This window comes from Phalacrocorax carbo, chromosome 8, assembly GCF_963921805.1.
Source record: "Phalacrocorax carbo chromosome 8, bPhaCar2.1, whole genome shotgun sequence".
Lineage (NCBI taxonomy): Eukaryota > Metazoa > Chordata > Aves > Suliformes > Phalacrocoracidae > Phalacrocorax > Phalacrocorax carbo.
The window spans coordinates 39,160,794-39,176,643 of NC_087520.1; the positions used below are offsets into that span (position 1 = coordinate 39,160,794).

At 40.6% G+C, this 15,850-nt stretch overlaps 1 protein-coding gene across 1 annotated transcript; it reads left to right on the top strand.

The window, feature by feature from the left end:
- The first annotated feature begins 4,823 nt into the window (after positions 1–4,823).
- CLEC3A (C-type lectin domain family 3 member A) lies at positions 4,824–11,836 on the top strand. Its single transcript, XM_009505877.2, has 3 exons — positions 4,824–5,004; positions 7,145–7,225; positions 10,383–11,836. The coding sequence occupies exons 1-3, from the start codon at positions 4,890–4,892 to the stop codon at positions 10,772–10,774; spliced, it is 588 nt and encodes a 195-aa protein (XP_009504172.2). The 5' UTR covers positions 4,824–4,889; the 3' UTR covers positions 10,775–11,836.
- Positions 11,837–15,850: the final 4,014 nt, after the last annotated feature.

A 15,850-nucleotide genomic window follows, 5' to 3' on the forward strand; every position in this document is an offset into this window, starting at 1 on the left:
AAATATGTGTGACAGATGTAAGACATCTTTTTGCTCCTCTTGCAAATTCCTTATCCCCCTCTTTGCTTGCCAAGACCCAGCTGTGAGATGCTGTTGTGACAAAAACCCTAAATAAGAGATAAAAAAACCACTTATTCCCAAAGCTCAAAATACTGCCCTGATTCATTTTTTCAGTACACATATATTTTGTGTATATATATATATAAAAAATTTCTTCACTTTTTGGAAGCTTGTATTTACAGCATAGGAAGTGAAAAACACCAGACCTGTAGGTAATAACAGCTAGGTTTGGAACTGAAAAACAGTTCCACTGAAAAATACCACCTCAAGAAGCCTGTTTATTGATCAGTCCCATTATCAGCACCATCGTGCCAAGGTGAGGCATGCATTTGGGATAGCAGCATCACATATCTAAAGATGGCATGAATGCCCTCATTTCAACACTCAGTGACCTTCAGTGCAGGTCACTGGTGGGCAGCCCAGTTTTGCAGGAAACCTGGAACCTCCTTTAATTCTAATAGACAGAGCAGATCACTTGTAGCTAGAAAATTTCCTTTCAAAAGAGCAATTAAGCATGACAGGGGAAAAGCTTGAACTGTTTGCAAAACCCCAAAACATCATTAATAAGCTTCACAGAACCTCACATACCATAAGGTTAGCCCTTCCCTTTTCTAAACACACTGTTTGTTTGTACAAATTTCCTCAAAATAACTTTGGTGTTGGGATGTCAGCCATAATTCCACCTCATACCTGGTTGGACTGAGATCAAATCCTTAAGAAGGCTTTGCAAGACTTTTCAAGGCCAAAGAAACCAGGCACACAGTAATTTTCCAAGCACGACATAATCCTTGACTAGCAGGATTTGCAAAATTGTTACATTTAATTGAAATAAATTAAAATCAACCAGTGGATCCCATTTACCAACCAAGACAGTCATAAAAACTGATTCATGGGAGATGATCAATCTTTTACTAACCTGTGTGTTATCTACTTTTGTTGGTCTTACTGGCGCTTTGGATTGCCTCACTTGAAATACCTTAGCTGGACAACAGCTCTGGGCAGTTTTCATTTTCTCCTTATACTCTTGAGTAGATGGGGCAAATAGTTAGGCACATACAAGCTTTTTTTCCAAATCCTGTGCTGAGCTGAATTTTCCGCAACTGAAATGGTGCCACAAAAAAAGAATTTGCCATGATTTCAGTAGCAGATACAGCCCATCAGTGTCCCATTTGGTCAAACATGCCACAACACAATTAGCTCTGAAGCATGGAGGGGACTGTAGATCTCAGTAAAACATAGCCAGTCCACTAGCAATATGTGAGCAGTTCACATTTCAACAGACTGAAGTATTAATTTTCTTTAAAGATATTTTTTTACAAGTAGTGTTTTATTTGTAGCTCTGCTACCTCAGGAGATAAGTAAAGGACATGATCTCCCTACATAGGATCTTACTCCACACAACGGGAAATGGCTTCTGCAGCCAGACCTATTTCAGGATCTCGGCCCGGCATCCAGTCCTCATCTCACACTGACTTCTCATACTCTGTGCCCAATTGCATGTTCTTTCCACAAACCCGGTGATGGCTGAGAATGGAGAGGAAAAAACAACTGTGTGAAGAGTTTTTCTGAGCCAGTTCACAGGAGCATATAAAGGTAGAACTGTCTCTGAGGGGAATAGACTTTTTACCCTGAAAAGCCTCTGTGGGGAAACTGAAATAAACCTTTTACCAAAGGATGTTTATGCTCTGAATGGTTCAGTTGTCTGAAAGCAAACAGAATGGGCTGTGGAGATGGGAGACATAAAACCAGGTGCCTGTGCAGTACAGCAGCTATAGCTTTTGCAAGATGTTTCTTATCAAGCAAAGCACTTCAAGTGTGCTTTGAAGTGAACTAAGCACTTCAAGAGAAACTACGATTTTGTCTGTATGCAAAAGTTCCACTGCACTGTTGTAAATAAAGTGCAATCCCATCTTAGTCGGGATGCAGCTATAAAGATATGAGTCTATTTGTACTTGTACAGCACATTCTGATATGGAAAGAGGAATAATTTCTCCCTGGAAAAATTACATCTATACATAGGTGTATAGGGCTGTATTATCACTCTCCGGGCTGCATTATATTACTATAACTATGCTAATAAAAGAAAAAGTACAACTCTAAATAACATTGTAACACTGGTTTCAAGACCATACACAGACCAGGTACTCACTTCAGTGAGGCTCTGCACCTCCTGTGTGGGTCCGTTTCCTGCTTCCTCACAGTAGCTCTGGGAGTTTATGTCTTCTCAGCAACATATTTTGACTTTTCTCTGACTCTCCTGCCCACACACTGTATACAAGAAGATAAACCTGCTTCCTCAGTTGCTATAGATTAGTCATAAATGTGAAACCTATTTCTCGGGTACTCTAGGCAAATTCTAGACAAACAAGCCTCTGTACCCTAGTGGTGTCTCACAGCAGCTGCAAAGACAGCTTTGTGATTCAGGTTTTAGGAGTGAAGTCCAGCTGAGCTACTGGCAGATTGGTAAAATGCTCAAAGAGACTACTGAACGAGGGGGTGAAGCTTTCAAAACAGAGTTTCAGTCTGTTCTTAAAAGGACATAACATCGCACGCTCCAAAAAGCACGGGTTTTAACTCAGGCTCTTGGCCAACAACTCTCAGAATACCAAATCTGTGTTTTCCATATACATCCATTTCTAGTGAGTTGTGTGCTTGCCCCAGTAGAGTACAAATCTTTTCCTGTCAGACTCTTTCCACAGAAAGAAAAGAAAGCCTGTGTTAGAAAACTCAAGTTCCAAGGAGCAGGAACAAATACATCCTGGTACTGAGTTCTTAAACACACACACTAAAATACTTGCTGACCCCAGCTGCTGGTCCTGCCTCTCTGAGAGCATGTGGGACAGCTAAGCTCCATGTGAAACAGCTCCAGGGGTTTACAGCTCCCTTTCTGAGGTAAACCAAAATTAGCACTAGTTTAATGTCAGGCTACAAGCTGCAGTGGTTCCCGATCAGCTTCATGTGCAATTCCACAACCTCTGACAAGGGACCAAGTGAAAAACTAACCGGAGGCAGTTATTGATTCAGCTGTCTGCCCTTAGTTAACTTATATTGATGCCCCAACATTGCTGGGATAAAATATGGATCAACCCTGAACTTAGGGTTAGTTCTAAATGACTGATTAAATCTTGAACTAGACCCTTGCAAAGCTCCTTGTTTTCCTCTCCGACAGCTCACATTCCGTGTCTGGTGTGCTGGTTGGTATGAGAGCCTTTTCCACGCTTCACTGTGTACTGAAACGTGCAGCTGTGTGAGCGATTTGTTAGGCACTCCTGGGTGGGTGGGACCCTGTAGTAACCACCCCTGGTGTGCTATGCTCTGTATTAGCAGGGGGGACTTAGCATTGTTGATGCAGAGGTTTCCCTACGCAGTGTAACATACTTCAATATCTTGAAGCAGGACCACTGACACTAAGTTTTATCATATCAGGGTGCAATTATGGAAAGTTTGTTAATTAATAATAGGTGCTTACTAGTTACAGATTATCAGAATATAGCTAGTTGTTTAAAAGTATCCAAAACAGATGGTGTAGGTGTGTTTTACATTTTAAGTACTGAAGTGCTTTTAGACTGTATGGGGGTTGCAAAAAGCCAGTATGTGTTCATGTAGTATAACAACACATCCCTAAATCTCAGCTTTCATTTAATAAAGTAATAAGTCTCTTGCTGTTACAGTTCTGAAAAAATCTGGCAACATGAGCAGAATGTAACCAAGGCAGAGATGGCAAAGAGATGCCTGGAACCACAGCTCTGAAGGCCAAGAACTGCACCTGCCAGCACCCCATTGCCCAATGATGACTTCAGTGTCAACATTTTAAACAAACCCTCTCTTGCTTGGGTTGGGGGGGACATGGGGACAGCAAAAAAGCGTGATGGATGGGCACATTATTGTGGTAATTTCATTTGTTCACCAAAATCAGTGAGAGGTTCTACTACTTATAGCAACCCCAATTAAAAGGCAGCCTCAAAACGCTCAACAGAGCCCAAGAGAAAATGAAAGATCTGTATACAGAGAGCTCTCCAGAGTCCAGAGAGATACTGTCCCGCTTTGAGCATCTTGTGCTTTACTGAGAGCAGCATCCCTTCCTCTGACCCTGTAGTCAGGACTTGGGAACCCGTGGAAGAGTATGGCTCTCTTTTGTTCCCCTGACCAGACCCTGCTGATAGCACGTACGGTTGCTCTTCATCAGAAATGCAGTCATATCTTAGGTATTTATTAACCCTTCATAAATTAATAAATGCACTCCTCACACGATGTGATCTTAGTATCCACGTACGTATGCGCGTGTGTGTAGCTGCAATGTCTGCATTTACTCAGGGGTAAATTCTTTTTTTTGTTTCAGCGTAAATAAGACCATGGCCATTGTCATGACTTAGCCAGCTTGGGTCAGAGCCATGCTGGGTGAGCCTGTCATATTTGTGAAATCTTTTGGCTACCCCCCATAAGGCTGGCATTGCACAAGGTGTTTTTGAGCATCCATCTGCTTTTCTGCACATGTTGGCTTCAAAGTTAAAACAGGAGATACGGTGCTCATTAGTGGTGATCGGTGCACTGTTCAGTGCTGGTACAGCCTCTGTAAGAGCAACCTGTCCCAGCTGAACTCAAAAGGGAAATAGGAATTTCAGAAGAGACGTGAGAACAAGGGGGTGCCTTATGCTACGGCCAGCTTAAGTATTAAACACATTTCGTAAGCAAGGAGCAGAGCCAACCCTGTCACTACACTTTTATAAAACTGACCTCAGGCAGTCCCTGCTGAGACGTGGCTATGCGACTCTCTCAGAGCTGCTAAAGAGAATCTCTCGAAGCTCCTTCTAACGTGCTTTAGGAGAGACATGGCACAAACTGGGCTTTGGATTTTTCTACTCGTAAGCATACTACTGCTGGACCAGACCATCAGCCATGCTTCCAAACTCAAAGCCAGGAAGCACAGCAAACGTAGAGTGAAAGGTACTGGGTTTTAAGTGGGAGAAGGGATAGAAGCTTACAGGCTATGCAAGTTTACTATGTACTTAAATAATATTGCATGAACCAGAAACTAACATTATACAAATGCTTGCTAACAAAGGACAGTTGAGTCTATGTTATATCTGTCTTCAAAATATTTTTATGTGAGTTAACAAAGCTAAAAATAAGGTGGCTGAATGAGTTATGGAAATAGAGCTGTATAACGGTTGTAAATATATTGCCCTGTTATGCCTATTCACCTCCGTCGACATTTAGGACTCAGAGGCACAGCTGATAGAGGACTCCAGCCCATCATTAGTTACGTAGTTGTATTGACTAAGATCAGAAGAATGGAAATTCATGTACATATGGTGGAAAAGAGCAGAACAACATACTCAGCCTCCAAGAGTTATTGTTCAGATTTTTGTACCATTTCCTAACTTTAACAGAATATCTGTCTAATATTTGTGGAATATTACTTTACTTGCGTGACAAGTACTGTGAAATGGCAAGTCAAACTAATGAAAAAGAATTAGCAGAAAAAGGTAAAGCATAAATTCCCAGAGCAAAGCTTACAGAGCAAATGAAAATGCTGAGTGTTGTCTGGAAATGTCTGTGTAATTTAAAAACGTATTTCTAATAAAAGAGGGTAGGATGGAGGTTACGCTAATGGCAAATATTTAAACTAGTCATTGAAAAACCGCAGCTTTGATAAAGCCATCGTACAACATGACTACACTGCTCTGGGGCTGCAGTTATATAAACTTGCTTCTCCTTTTGAATCTCTATAGTTTTTAGCCTGGTGTCCTAAGGACAGGCTGCTTATGCATTTGTTTTGCCAGCATATTTGTCTGTCAACCTTCTGCTACTTTTGAATTTGAAACAGTTTGGCAGAAGAATGGAGCTCATGACGATAAGTTTCCCAATATTTTATGAAATTCAGAATGAGGGTAAAAAAACCAAGACAAAAAACCACAGAAGAGAGAGAATCTGCATTAGAGCCTCACGAGGGAAAGGTTGCACCAGGAGCTCAGCTTGTTCTGCTTTTTGCCTCTTTTGAAGCAGACTGGGGACAAGGGGAGGCTACTGTGAACCGGGAATCACAGGGAGGAGCATGGATTGAGGAACTGGGAGTCCTGCCTTGGGGAACAAGGGAGTCCTGAAGGACAGCTGGGGTTATCTCCACAGGCAGCAGAGAATATGGAGAAGAGATGAGCTTTCTGGGGTGCAGCTGGAGGATTAGGTGATGTAACACAGATCTGTAGGAACTGTGGTTTTGCTAGTTCTGCTACGCGTGAAAGAGCTTATTTATTCCTCATGTTCATTTGTGTGGCTTCTGGAAGGTCTGGTTACTGCTGCAATGAAATTGTCATCTTGTGCAATGGAAACATGCCTGCTAGTTTTTTGATGGTGGTGGAATATTGTAACGATTAAGAAAAAAGAATGGAAAAGAGGACATGAAAATGGAGTTATGTGCAAATTAGCTTCTTTTCTTGTCCCACCATCTTCTCGGTGCTTTTGTAAGTGCTACAAAATGGTGATTCAGACTGAATTTGTGTGATTCAAGCCACTAGGCCCTCTCTGTACTCAGGGAGAGAGGAAGGCTCCTTCTGGAGAGGGGAAATTGCACTCAGCAAGTTTGTCTGCATACATTCAGACTGTGAAGTTTGTATTAGTTGTTCCTCACTGCATTAAAAAAGGTCTTGTATGAAACTTGCACGCTCACAGAAATAATATTTCTTTGAATAAACAAACTTGTGTCCTGCTATTATTTGTATGTCATATATGTACGCCATGGTGTACAGGTTCAAAAGTAAATAGGCAAATCTTGCCGTAAATTAGATACCAACACTCTAAATAACTATTAGCTGCAACAATCCATGGTTTTCAAACAGTTACTAGTGTACAGTCCAACTGAAAATGAGATTTAAACTATGAGGGTGAAAGGTAAAGGTGGGATCCTCCTGTTTTTTATAGGAACTCTACAGGAATCTGTTGATTAAGGGAAAATCTTTAAAAGAAATCAAAACATATCTCAGCAACGCAAAACCCATGATATTTTGAAACAGCTTTTAACATGTAATTTTTAAATTTTTTTTTTGCACATGTATCTGTTAATTTCTCTATATTTCTTTTATTTAAGAAAAGGATGACCTGAAGACCCAAATTGACAAATTGTGGCGAGAAGTAAATGCTCTGAAAGAAATGCAAGCGCTTCAGACAGGTAAAGCCGCTCACACTGGTCAGTGTCTTCCACGAGTTGTCGCTGCCTTTGCTCTCTCCTTCACTCCCATCCTTCTCTTCAATGGGGATTTGTGACTGAGAAATACAAGTCCTTAAGGGTGTGGTATGCCACATCTGTAATGGTGAGACAAATGTTGAAGGAAGCATTCAAATAAATCAAGTCTGAACTAATGGCATACAAGTGATGATTCTTCACTAAGAGTAAGAATTAATCTGGAGCAAGAGCTACTTTTGCCTTAGCTGTGCACAACCCCAAGCTGTGATTTTAGGTATAATCAGACAATGGCAACACAATGAGTGTTGCTGGGATTGAGAGTTTAGATGGTCAATGAATTAGATCCCCAGCTTTGGTATGAACATGGGCTAACTATCAAGGCAAAAAATATTAATGGAAAAAGCTGAGAATACCCCTAAAAAGGAAGCTAAAAGGACCGAGACTTTTCTCAGTGTGCAGTTTGTGACACTTAAATGTGAACGTTGCCATAAAACCTCAAAGTAATACCCACTGTGAGTTCGCAAATATCCTGTATCAATGTGCATAGTCCTTTAAGTATTTAAATAGCCAGATGGAAATTTCCAAACAAAATAAGAAGGTTAAATACACATGCACCTACCAGACAGTTGTGCTTTTTCACAGCTGTTGACACAAAACTTGGCTTAAACATGTACAAGAGGACACTACAGAGGAAATTACATCATTCACATGAAACAGAACATATTTTCCTTAGGGATGCTAATAACTAGGTTGTCCTGTTTTACATCTTGGGTTACACAGAGCTTTTTGAGCTTTACAAAATATTTTTATTTTAAATTTCTTATAAGAAGATTTTAGAAGTTTCTTAAAAGAGGGAGCCTGTGCTAGACAAGTAACTCTTGTTTAGAAGGAATTCTTGTATTGCTTCCAGAAGAAGCTTGCGAGTAAGCATGGCGTGGCTTAGAAATGAAACCAGAGCCAGGAGATTTTCTATCCTCAAAACTTATTTTGAGCTATATTCTAAATTCAGAGCCCACACTCTTCAACTGGATTCCAAATTTGGCAAAAAGAGCTCTATCACCCCTCTAGCTCTGGGTGCGTTTATTAATGGCCTTATGATACTTGAAAAAGGAGCTGCTTTTTTAGGTTATGGGCATTTCCAAGACACACATTACAATCTGATTTCTTCTTTTGTTTGAATTTCCTCAGACTCCTTTCTACATACCGTGAAATCATACCACATGCCATTTAGCAGCACATAGTTTCTCCCTAAAGAGGGCCAGTTTCCATCATTACTGCAGCATTGCTGAAGTAGATAAGGTCTCTCTGACCTTTCCTGTTAATATAAATTTGTTAGAGAACTCAACATTTAGCAAATATGTTCATTACTTTTCTCTGGCCATTAGCAGTGGAAAAAGGCAAAATCTGATGGATAAGAGCTAATATAAAATGGTGACCCTGAAAATGCAGCTAAAGAATGCAGTGAATCCTACAACTGGAAATAACTAAAAAACTGAGACATATAGGATATGGTCCAAAGTGGATTTCCATATCCTGTTGATCAGATACATAATTACTTTTTTACAAGAACAGATGACAGGAATTAGAAACAGATTATAGAAAACATCAGGACAGAAGATGTTCATATTGTTTCACAACATATTTCTAATATAAGTACAAGATGAGTTTAAGCAATAAATGAAATAATCTGGAAGTAGTCACACACGGGATTCTAAAAATAATTGTTACCGGAGTCTATTCAAGGCTTTTGCTACCTTCCTAAACTCAGAAGGAACATTCCTTCGAGAAGAACCCTCATCTTGTAAGTATTTTTCTTGCGATAATCGTTTTTTCAGATCTCTGCATTGGGAGAGCTGGAAAGCAAAGTTTAAGGATTCGCTCCTGCAAGCCCGCCTGCACAGACCTTGGGCTGGAAGAACTCTGACAGCGGTTCTGCGGGGCAATTCCAGTCACAGACCACATGCCAAATTAATGTTCTAGTACATTTGGACTTTACATCAAGATTTCCCTGATATATTCCAGTAGAACTAAAAGCAAACAGATTTATAAATGCAAATGTTTAGTTTACTTGGTTCAGATTGTCATGCAAGCTCAGTAGTAAGTGTACACTTTTTAGAATTATTTATAGATTTAAGTCACTTTACCTTATTTGAATTTACAGTTTGAAGGGATAGACTTTGCTGGAAAGACCAGAATTTAAGAACTAAAGAGGCAAATGTATACTCTCTCCTGCAGGTGGAAATATACTTCTACCAATCATCCAGAGATTTGCATTATGAATTTCAAATTGATATTTTTCTGGTGAGCAGGACACATTTAAAATAGCACTTTTCTGACCTGCCTTTTTTTTGCTAGGAACTACGCTTATTTAGTTAATGCATAAAACTTTACTTTTCTTTGGCACTGAAATGTCATAAATATTAAAAGACTTTTAGATTTGTCTCTTTATTATAAAACCAAGTATAGATTTCCTGATGACTGACTCACGTCTGCCAACAATATAAACATCCCTGCCTCATCCATTCCATCAGTTTTAAGACTGGTGAAATAAGGTAAAAATGTGTGAAAGTAGGACTATTTGCTAAAAGAAGACATTAGATACACTGACAACAGACCTGTGTTATATTTTAGCATTTTGAAACAGCAAAATAAGAAAAAACATTTAGAGAATTACATTGCTGGAGGGAATCTAGGGCTCAAGATCACGCCTGAGGTTTATCAGCATAAACACAGGAAAGATTCTCTAAAGCACTTTATGGTGTTTAGATCACAGCTATGTCTGTCCTTCCTTTTATGTGCCTCTTCTCTGGAGCAGCTATAAAAGCATGGTCTGCGTTTGGTCATCCTTTGCAGTCCAAGGTGCTTTGCAGAGCGCCTGTGAGCAGTCTGTTCAGACTTCCCAAAGGCATGCTAACATGCTGGCTGCATACAAGGTCCTACACGAACAGCAGGAATAGCAGGAAACTCTGACCTTACTGCTACTTTCAGGCCCACTCTGTGGAGGCAAGAGCTCCCCCCACTTGCCGAGGGACTTGTCTGCTTAATTCCCAACATACCTTTAGAAAATTATCATTTTGGGAAACATAATTCAAAGCTATAGCCCAAGCTTTTACTGAACATGCAAACCAATATCTATTCACAGTCTGTCTTCGTGGGACAAAGGCCCATAAGAAGTGCTACCTCACATCAGAAGGCACCAAATATTTTCATGATGCCAATGAAGACTGCATAGCTAAGGGAGGGACGCTGGCTATCCCAAGGAATAACGATGAAACAAACACTCTTCGAGATTATGGCAAGAAAAGTATGCCTGGAGTGTCTGAGTTTTGGTTGGGTGTCAACGACATGATAAATGAAGGGAAATTTGTTGATGTCAATGGCATGGCTCTACAGTACTTCAATTGGGATCGTGCCCAACCAAATGGGGGGAAGCGTGAAAACTGTGTCTTTTTTTCTCAGTCATCACAAGGCAAGTGGGTGGATGAAGTCTGCCGTACTGCCAAAAGATATATTTGTGAATTTCTGATCCCATAATTACATTACAAATGCCCATGACCATGTTTAGGGTTATTAACATGCAGTTTTGCTTGTTAGTAACCCCTCCCACTTAGACAGCGGTGAGTTAAAAATATCCGTCTCCTGCATTGTACTTACTCTATCCTAAAACAGAAGTTTTCTCTATTAATTTATTTTCTATTCAGATGCTAAAAATGTTATGTTTAGTGAGTTCTCTCATTAGGTACAGGAATATGTATTATGTTTTGACCTACACTGTATCATATTTTGGCATATTATTTCAGCCTGATGTTCGGGTTGCTGGAATTCACCTCCTGTTTCTGTACTTCATCTCTCCATGGTAGGGTAGTACTTATTTGAACTCGGAACTCTAGTGAATTTATTGAAAGTTTACAAAAGATTGCTGTCTGGTAACGTGCCAATATAAGGCATAGGGATCCTTTCAGTTCCAGCGCTTAAGAGGGACTTTGGGATTATGTGAGCTCCTGTGAAAAATGGCCCTCATCCATATAGAGTTTAACAGGATGGATCTGTCACCAAAAGTTTTACCTATGGGTTAAGAAAACCAAAGGAAACAGAAAAATCTGATGTTAATTTTTAAACTGCATGGAGTTAAAAGTGATACTGCTAGAAAATGGGGGAAGTAGCTGTTCTAAAACGTCAGTTAGTCTAAGCATGTTTGCTTCTAAATGTCTCAATTATGGTTAAATATTAGATGTCATTTGGAACATTCTCATAGAAGAAACCAATCTGGGACTAGATCATACCTCTACTATGTAATGCCTTAAGGTGTGCAAAAGCCTTCTCTCCTGCAGGATCAGAAAGAGGCTTTATAATTCAGGCAGTAACACTGCCTGAAAGAACAAGTGGAGAGGAAGGATCCCCTTTCTGGGCACATCATCACCGCTCATTCACCTCTCTTCACATGGCAGGCAGCACGCCTCATTGGCATAAAAGAATGGGGCCAAACCGCGGCTCATTTGGCCACATATAAATTTTCCCAATTTAACAACTGACATTTGAAAATTAATTAAAATGCGCTGATATTTTTTTTTGCGGTTCTTATTCTCACAGTAGAGATTTGCCTTCCTGTTATAAACAGCATTTTCTCTCTTGTGTAAAGGAATTTCATTTAAATATTTAAATATATTGCTGCTTGGAAGCTAATTCCTACTTTTTAATCTTATAGTTGTACAAGATTCTCTTAAATTATGCAATAAATTTGCAATTACTGGTATTTAGCTGTCGTCATATTTTTGAGAGCTTATGCATCCATGCAAAGGCCACTCTTTCCTAGGACTTTTCTTGAGGATTCAAAAGGAGTACCGTCTCTGGGGGCGTTTTTCTATACATTTTTCTTTTGGTGTCCATATATGCCATAGGACAAAATTTGGATCCCTGCTCACCTAAATGCTGCATGAGATGCAATTTTTCAATGCACCGCTGTAACGTGCTGTAATTAATTTCATTTTCCGACACTCAATGTATTTTACAAATAGGCCTGATTCTGAATTCTCTCACTTAGCCCCTGAGTTAAAATACAGGAGCAAAAAGACCCCCAATATCTACAATTTTATTTCCAAATCTACCAACCTTTGCTAAGGTTGTGACCAACATTCCTTTTACCTGTATTTTAACATGATTAAAGGTCTGTAGTAGTTTTGTATGTCGTCTTTACCTCTGGCTTGTCTGAAACAGGTCAGTATCTCAGCACATCCCTACAGCTACAGTCAAATTGAAAATTCACCACAAATTCCAGAACTTGGTTACCTTTGAGGAGTTTATAAATTTTTGTCCTATTCAATCTATTTCAACCAAGCTTTTAAAGTTGTACACAGGAATTGAAAACTTTTATAGATATTATTGGTGGATGTTCATCAACCGGTGGAACAGCTACCAGAGACAGAAGTAACTATTTCTTTAGAGATGATTTACTGCACAAAGACAAAACCTACCCCACAGAAATCAGTAATCAATTTGAAGATTCCCAGCAGAACGCTTAGGTAAGAAATTCCAAAAGGACATAAATTAAACAGGAAAAATTATGGAGGAAGGGTCAGGTGGGTAGAGTTGGAGAGGAGGTGGTAGGAGGGTAAAAAACTCCTCCAGAAGTGCCTGCAATGTGAGCAAGACAGAAAATGAAGCAGAAACACAGCAGGGAGACAAACTTTGTCCTGTCAAATTAACTGCCACTACCTTTCCCCTCAATGACTGAATGTGCCTAAGCAAAGTGAGCTCAGAGTGAGGATAAGTATTTGCTGCCTGGTGGGTCTGCTCTGACCCGCTGCTGCACCAGTTCTTGTCCCCAGACCTTTGCTCCCTACCTTTCCTCTCTCCTGATAAAGGTGGTATTGCCCATCTTTTCCATTCAAGCAGACTGGGCTCCCTTCTCTACACCAGTCTCCCACATTTAGTTTCTGAAGTCCTCCGAGGTCTCTCAGTGATGTTTTCCCTTCAAATTCCAACTCTGGGTTCCTCATCTCTGCAAAAGTCACACAAAACTGTGCACCAGGGACCCCTGCTCCACAGTACGTGCACGTACAACTGACAAAAGGGATGGAAAAGCTAGAGTTTCACATGCAGCTGGGGTATTCTGCTCTGCAGCTGGGTGCGGTACCATGGAGTGGGCACTCAGTGGTTTCCCACTTGCACACTGGGTAGTCATCACAGTTCAGTTGGGAATTGCTTGGGTGACTGGGAATTCAACAGGACACACGATAGCATCTTTTATACGCGTTACTGTAAACCCAACAACAGAAAAAGCTCCAACACTCACACCTAGTGGTTTAACACGAGAATGCAGGGTTTACAGAGGTTGAAGTGCTACTTAAATGCGATTACTGTAACAAAATCTGCTTCTAGTTGCTTGCTAAAGGACAGAGGTAACACGTCCAAACATCTACTCGCATCTTTGCAAGAAAACAGAAGACAAATTTTTAAAGACTTTCTACTAATTTTCAAAAGTGCTTAACATTCAGCTGCTAAACCTATATTCTTCTTAATTTTTATGACAAGTATTCAAAAATTTTCATTTTAGGCAGAAATAAGTATTTTTTTAAAAAAAACTTAAACTCTTTCATGGACACTATCTTGACAGACCAAGCAGTCATTGTGGTAAACCTCAGGAATGGTGCCCTGAATATATGAAATGACAACATTAAAAAAAAAACTAAAACCACCCTTTGTGTTGCAGCATTACCACAGGTTAAATAATCTGTGATTTTCCTCCCCACTTATTTCACACTTTGTCCTCCTACCTTGCATCTGATGTGTCCAAGGATTTCCCTTCTCCTTTGTCTCACCCCAAAGGAGGTCTCGTTCCTCCACCTTCCTGCCCTAAAGGAACGCAAAGCTGGCTGTGGGCACCCGAGGGAGGGAGTTCCCTCCCTGGCCCTTATGACTTGATAACAGAAGATGTTCACAGTCACATACCATATAGGGTGGCACGGGCTTAGGTCACCGTTCTCCCCTCCATCCCTGGACAACTCATCTCTTATTAGAGCAAGAGGTTGTCCCTTGCAGTGTTCACATCTCTTTGCTTCTTTGCCTTACTACGTCTTTTAGCAGTAATTTGTTTCTAGCATAAGAGCTGGTAGTTCCAAGAGCTTGTCAGAAGGAGAAACTCTTTCATCCTGTCCATTACACATGGTATATGCCCAGCATTGTTTGGTCTGGCTTCAGTTGTGCTACATCTCACAGGATTTTCAACAACTCACTCCGCTTCTTTCCTTCCTTTCTCTTTTTGACCACCTCAGCCCTGCCTGCGTATATTAAACCAGGCTGGTCTTCGTTCCAGTGAGCCTGCTGACACTGCTGGCCACTAAGGGGGGAGTCTGAAGTGGAAGAGAAGCTGCCAGCACCAGTGTCCAACTGAGAGCTTCGCTGTACTAGAGTTACCCTCCTTGGTCTGCTCCTGAAGGGAAAGTTCTGATACTAGCTGAGAGGTGCTCAGGAGCATCTCCCAAGCTTTTCAAACTGCACAGCAGAGTCCAAGGCTTGCTGATTTGCCCTGACCTTCACTGGAGAGCTTAGTGGGGAGTATAAAGCATGAAGTAGAGCAGTTTGGAGTGGAAGGAAGTTACAATTTAAAGCTAAGCCCAGAGCTGGCCTTACACACAAGAATGTAAACACAGTACTCTTATTTACTGGTATTTTCCCCTTGTTCACCTTTCTCTCTTGACTTTTATTCCTGCCATTTATTTTTCTCCATGTGTTCTTTTCCATAGTCTTCATGCATACACATTAACCCCCTGGGAAAGACAATTTTCTAGGAGCATAGAAATTTGCTTTTGTAGCCAGGTCTACAATTTAAAAAACTTTAAAGATCTATTCTTGAGTACTCCTCTTACTACCAGCAAAAATCAACCTTGCTAAATTCCTTCCATCCATCAGCAACATCCTAGTACCTTGTGGGGCACTCAGTGTTTCTGAGGCACTGATGTTCTCCCAGGAAGCTCAGTCCAGTTATGAATTCACCTGTTGCTATCTCACAGGGGCATATGATTTGTCTGAATCACTCACTGCAACAACCTAAACCTAAGCCTGGGTAATTACTGAAGGACAGCAACCATACCTGTGAACAATATGAAACAACCTCAGAGAGCCTTATCTCTGATGGCAACAAGCAAAGGGGATTCCTCTGTAGGAGCAAAGAGCATCATTTGGAACGTCTGCTCATATTTAAGCTCAGCCCAAGCTTGTTAGCGTACATCGCTCATTCCCACTTGAATGCTTGGCTTGCAGTGAAATGTTCTCAGCTGTGCATAAGGCACAGGTTGTCTGATGGATTAATGTGATGTGGATTTCAGCAGCAGAAGCTTTAAAAATGGAAAATAGTAAAATGTTTACTAACTAAAACTAACTGGAAATCCATTAAAATATTGGGAAATGACTTCAAATTTCAGCTTGCTTGGTCTTAATCTCCAATTTAAGCCTTCTTCTGGGATTAAGCCAGCTCTACACACTACAGAGATGCCTGTGCTATGAGGAAAGATGTGTTCCTTCCACTGTAGGGGTGTATATAAAAGGAGAATGTCCTCTTGTACCAGGCTCCAAGATAGGGGTTTGGAGGATGTAATCCCAGATAAAATTTCT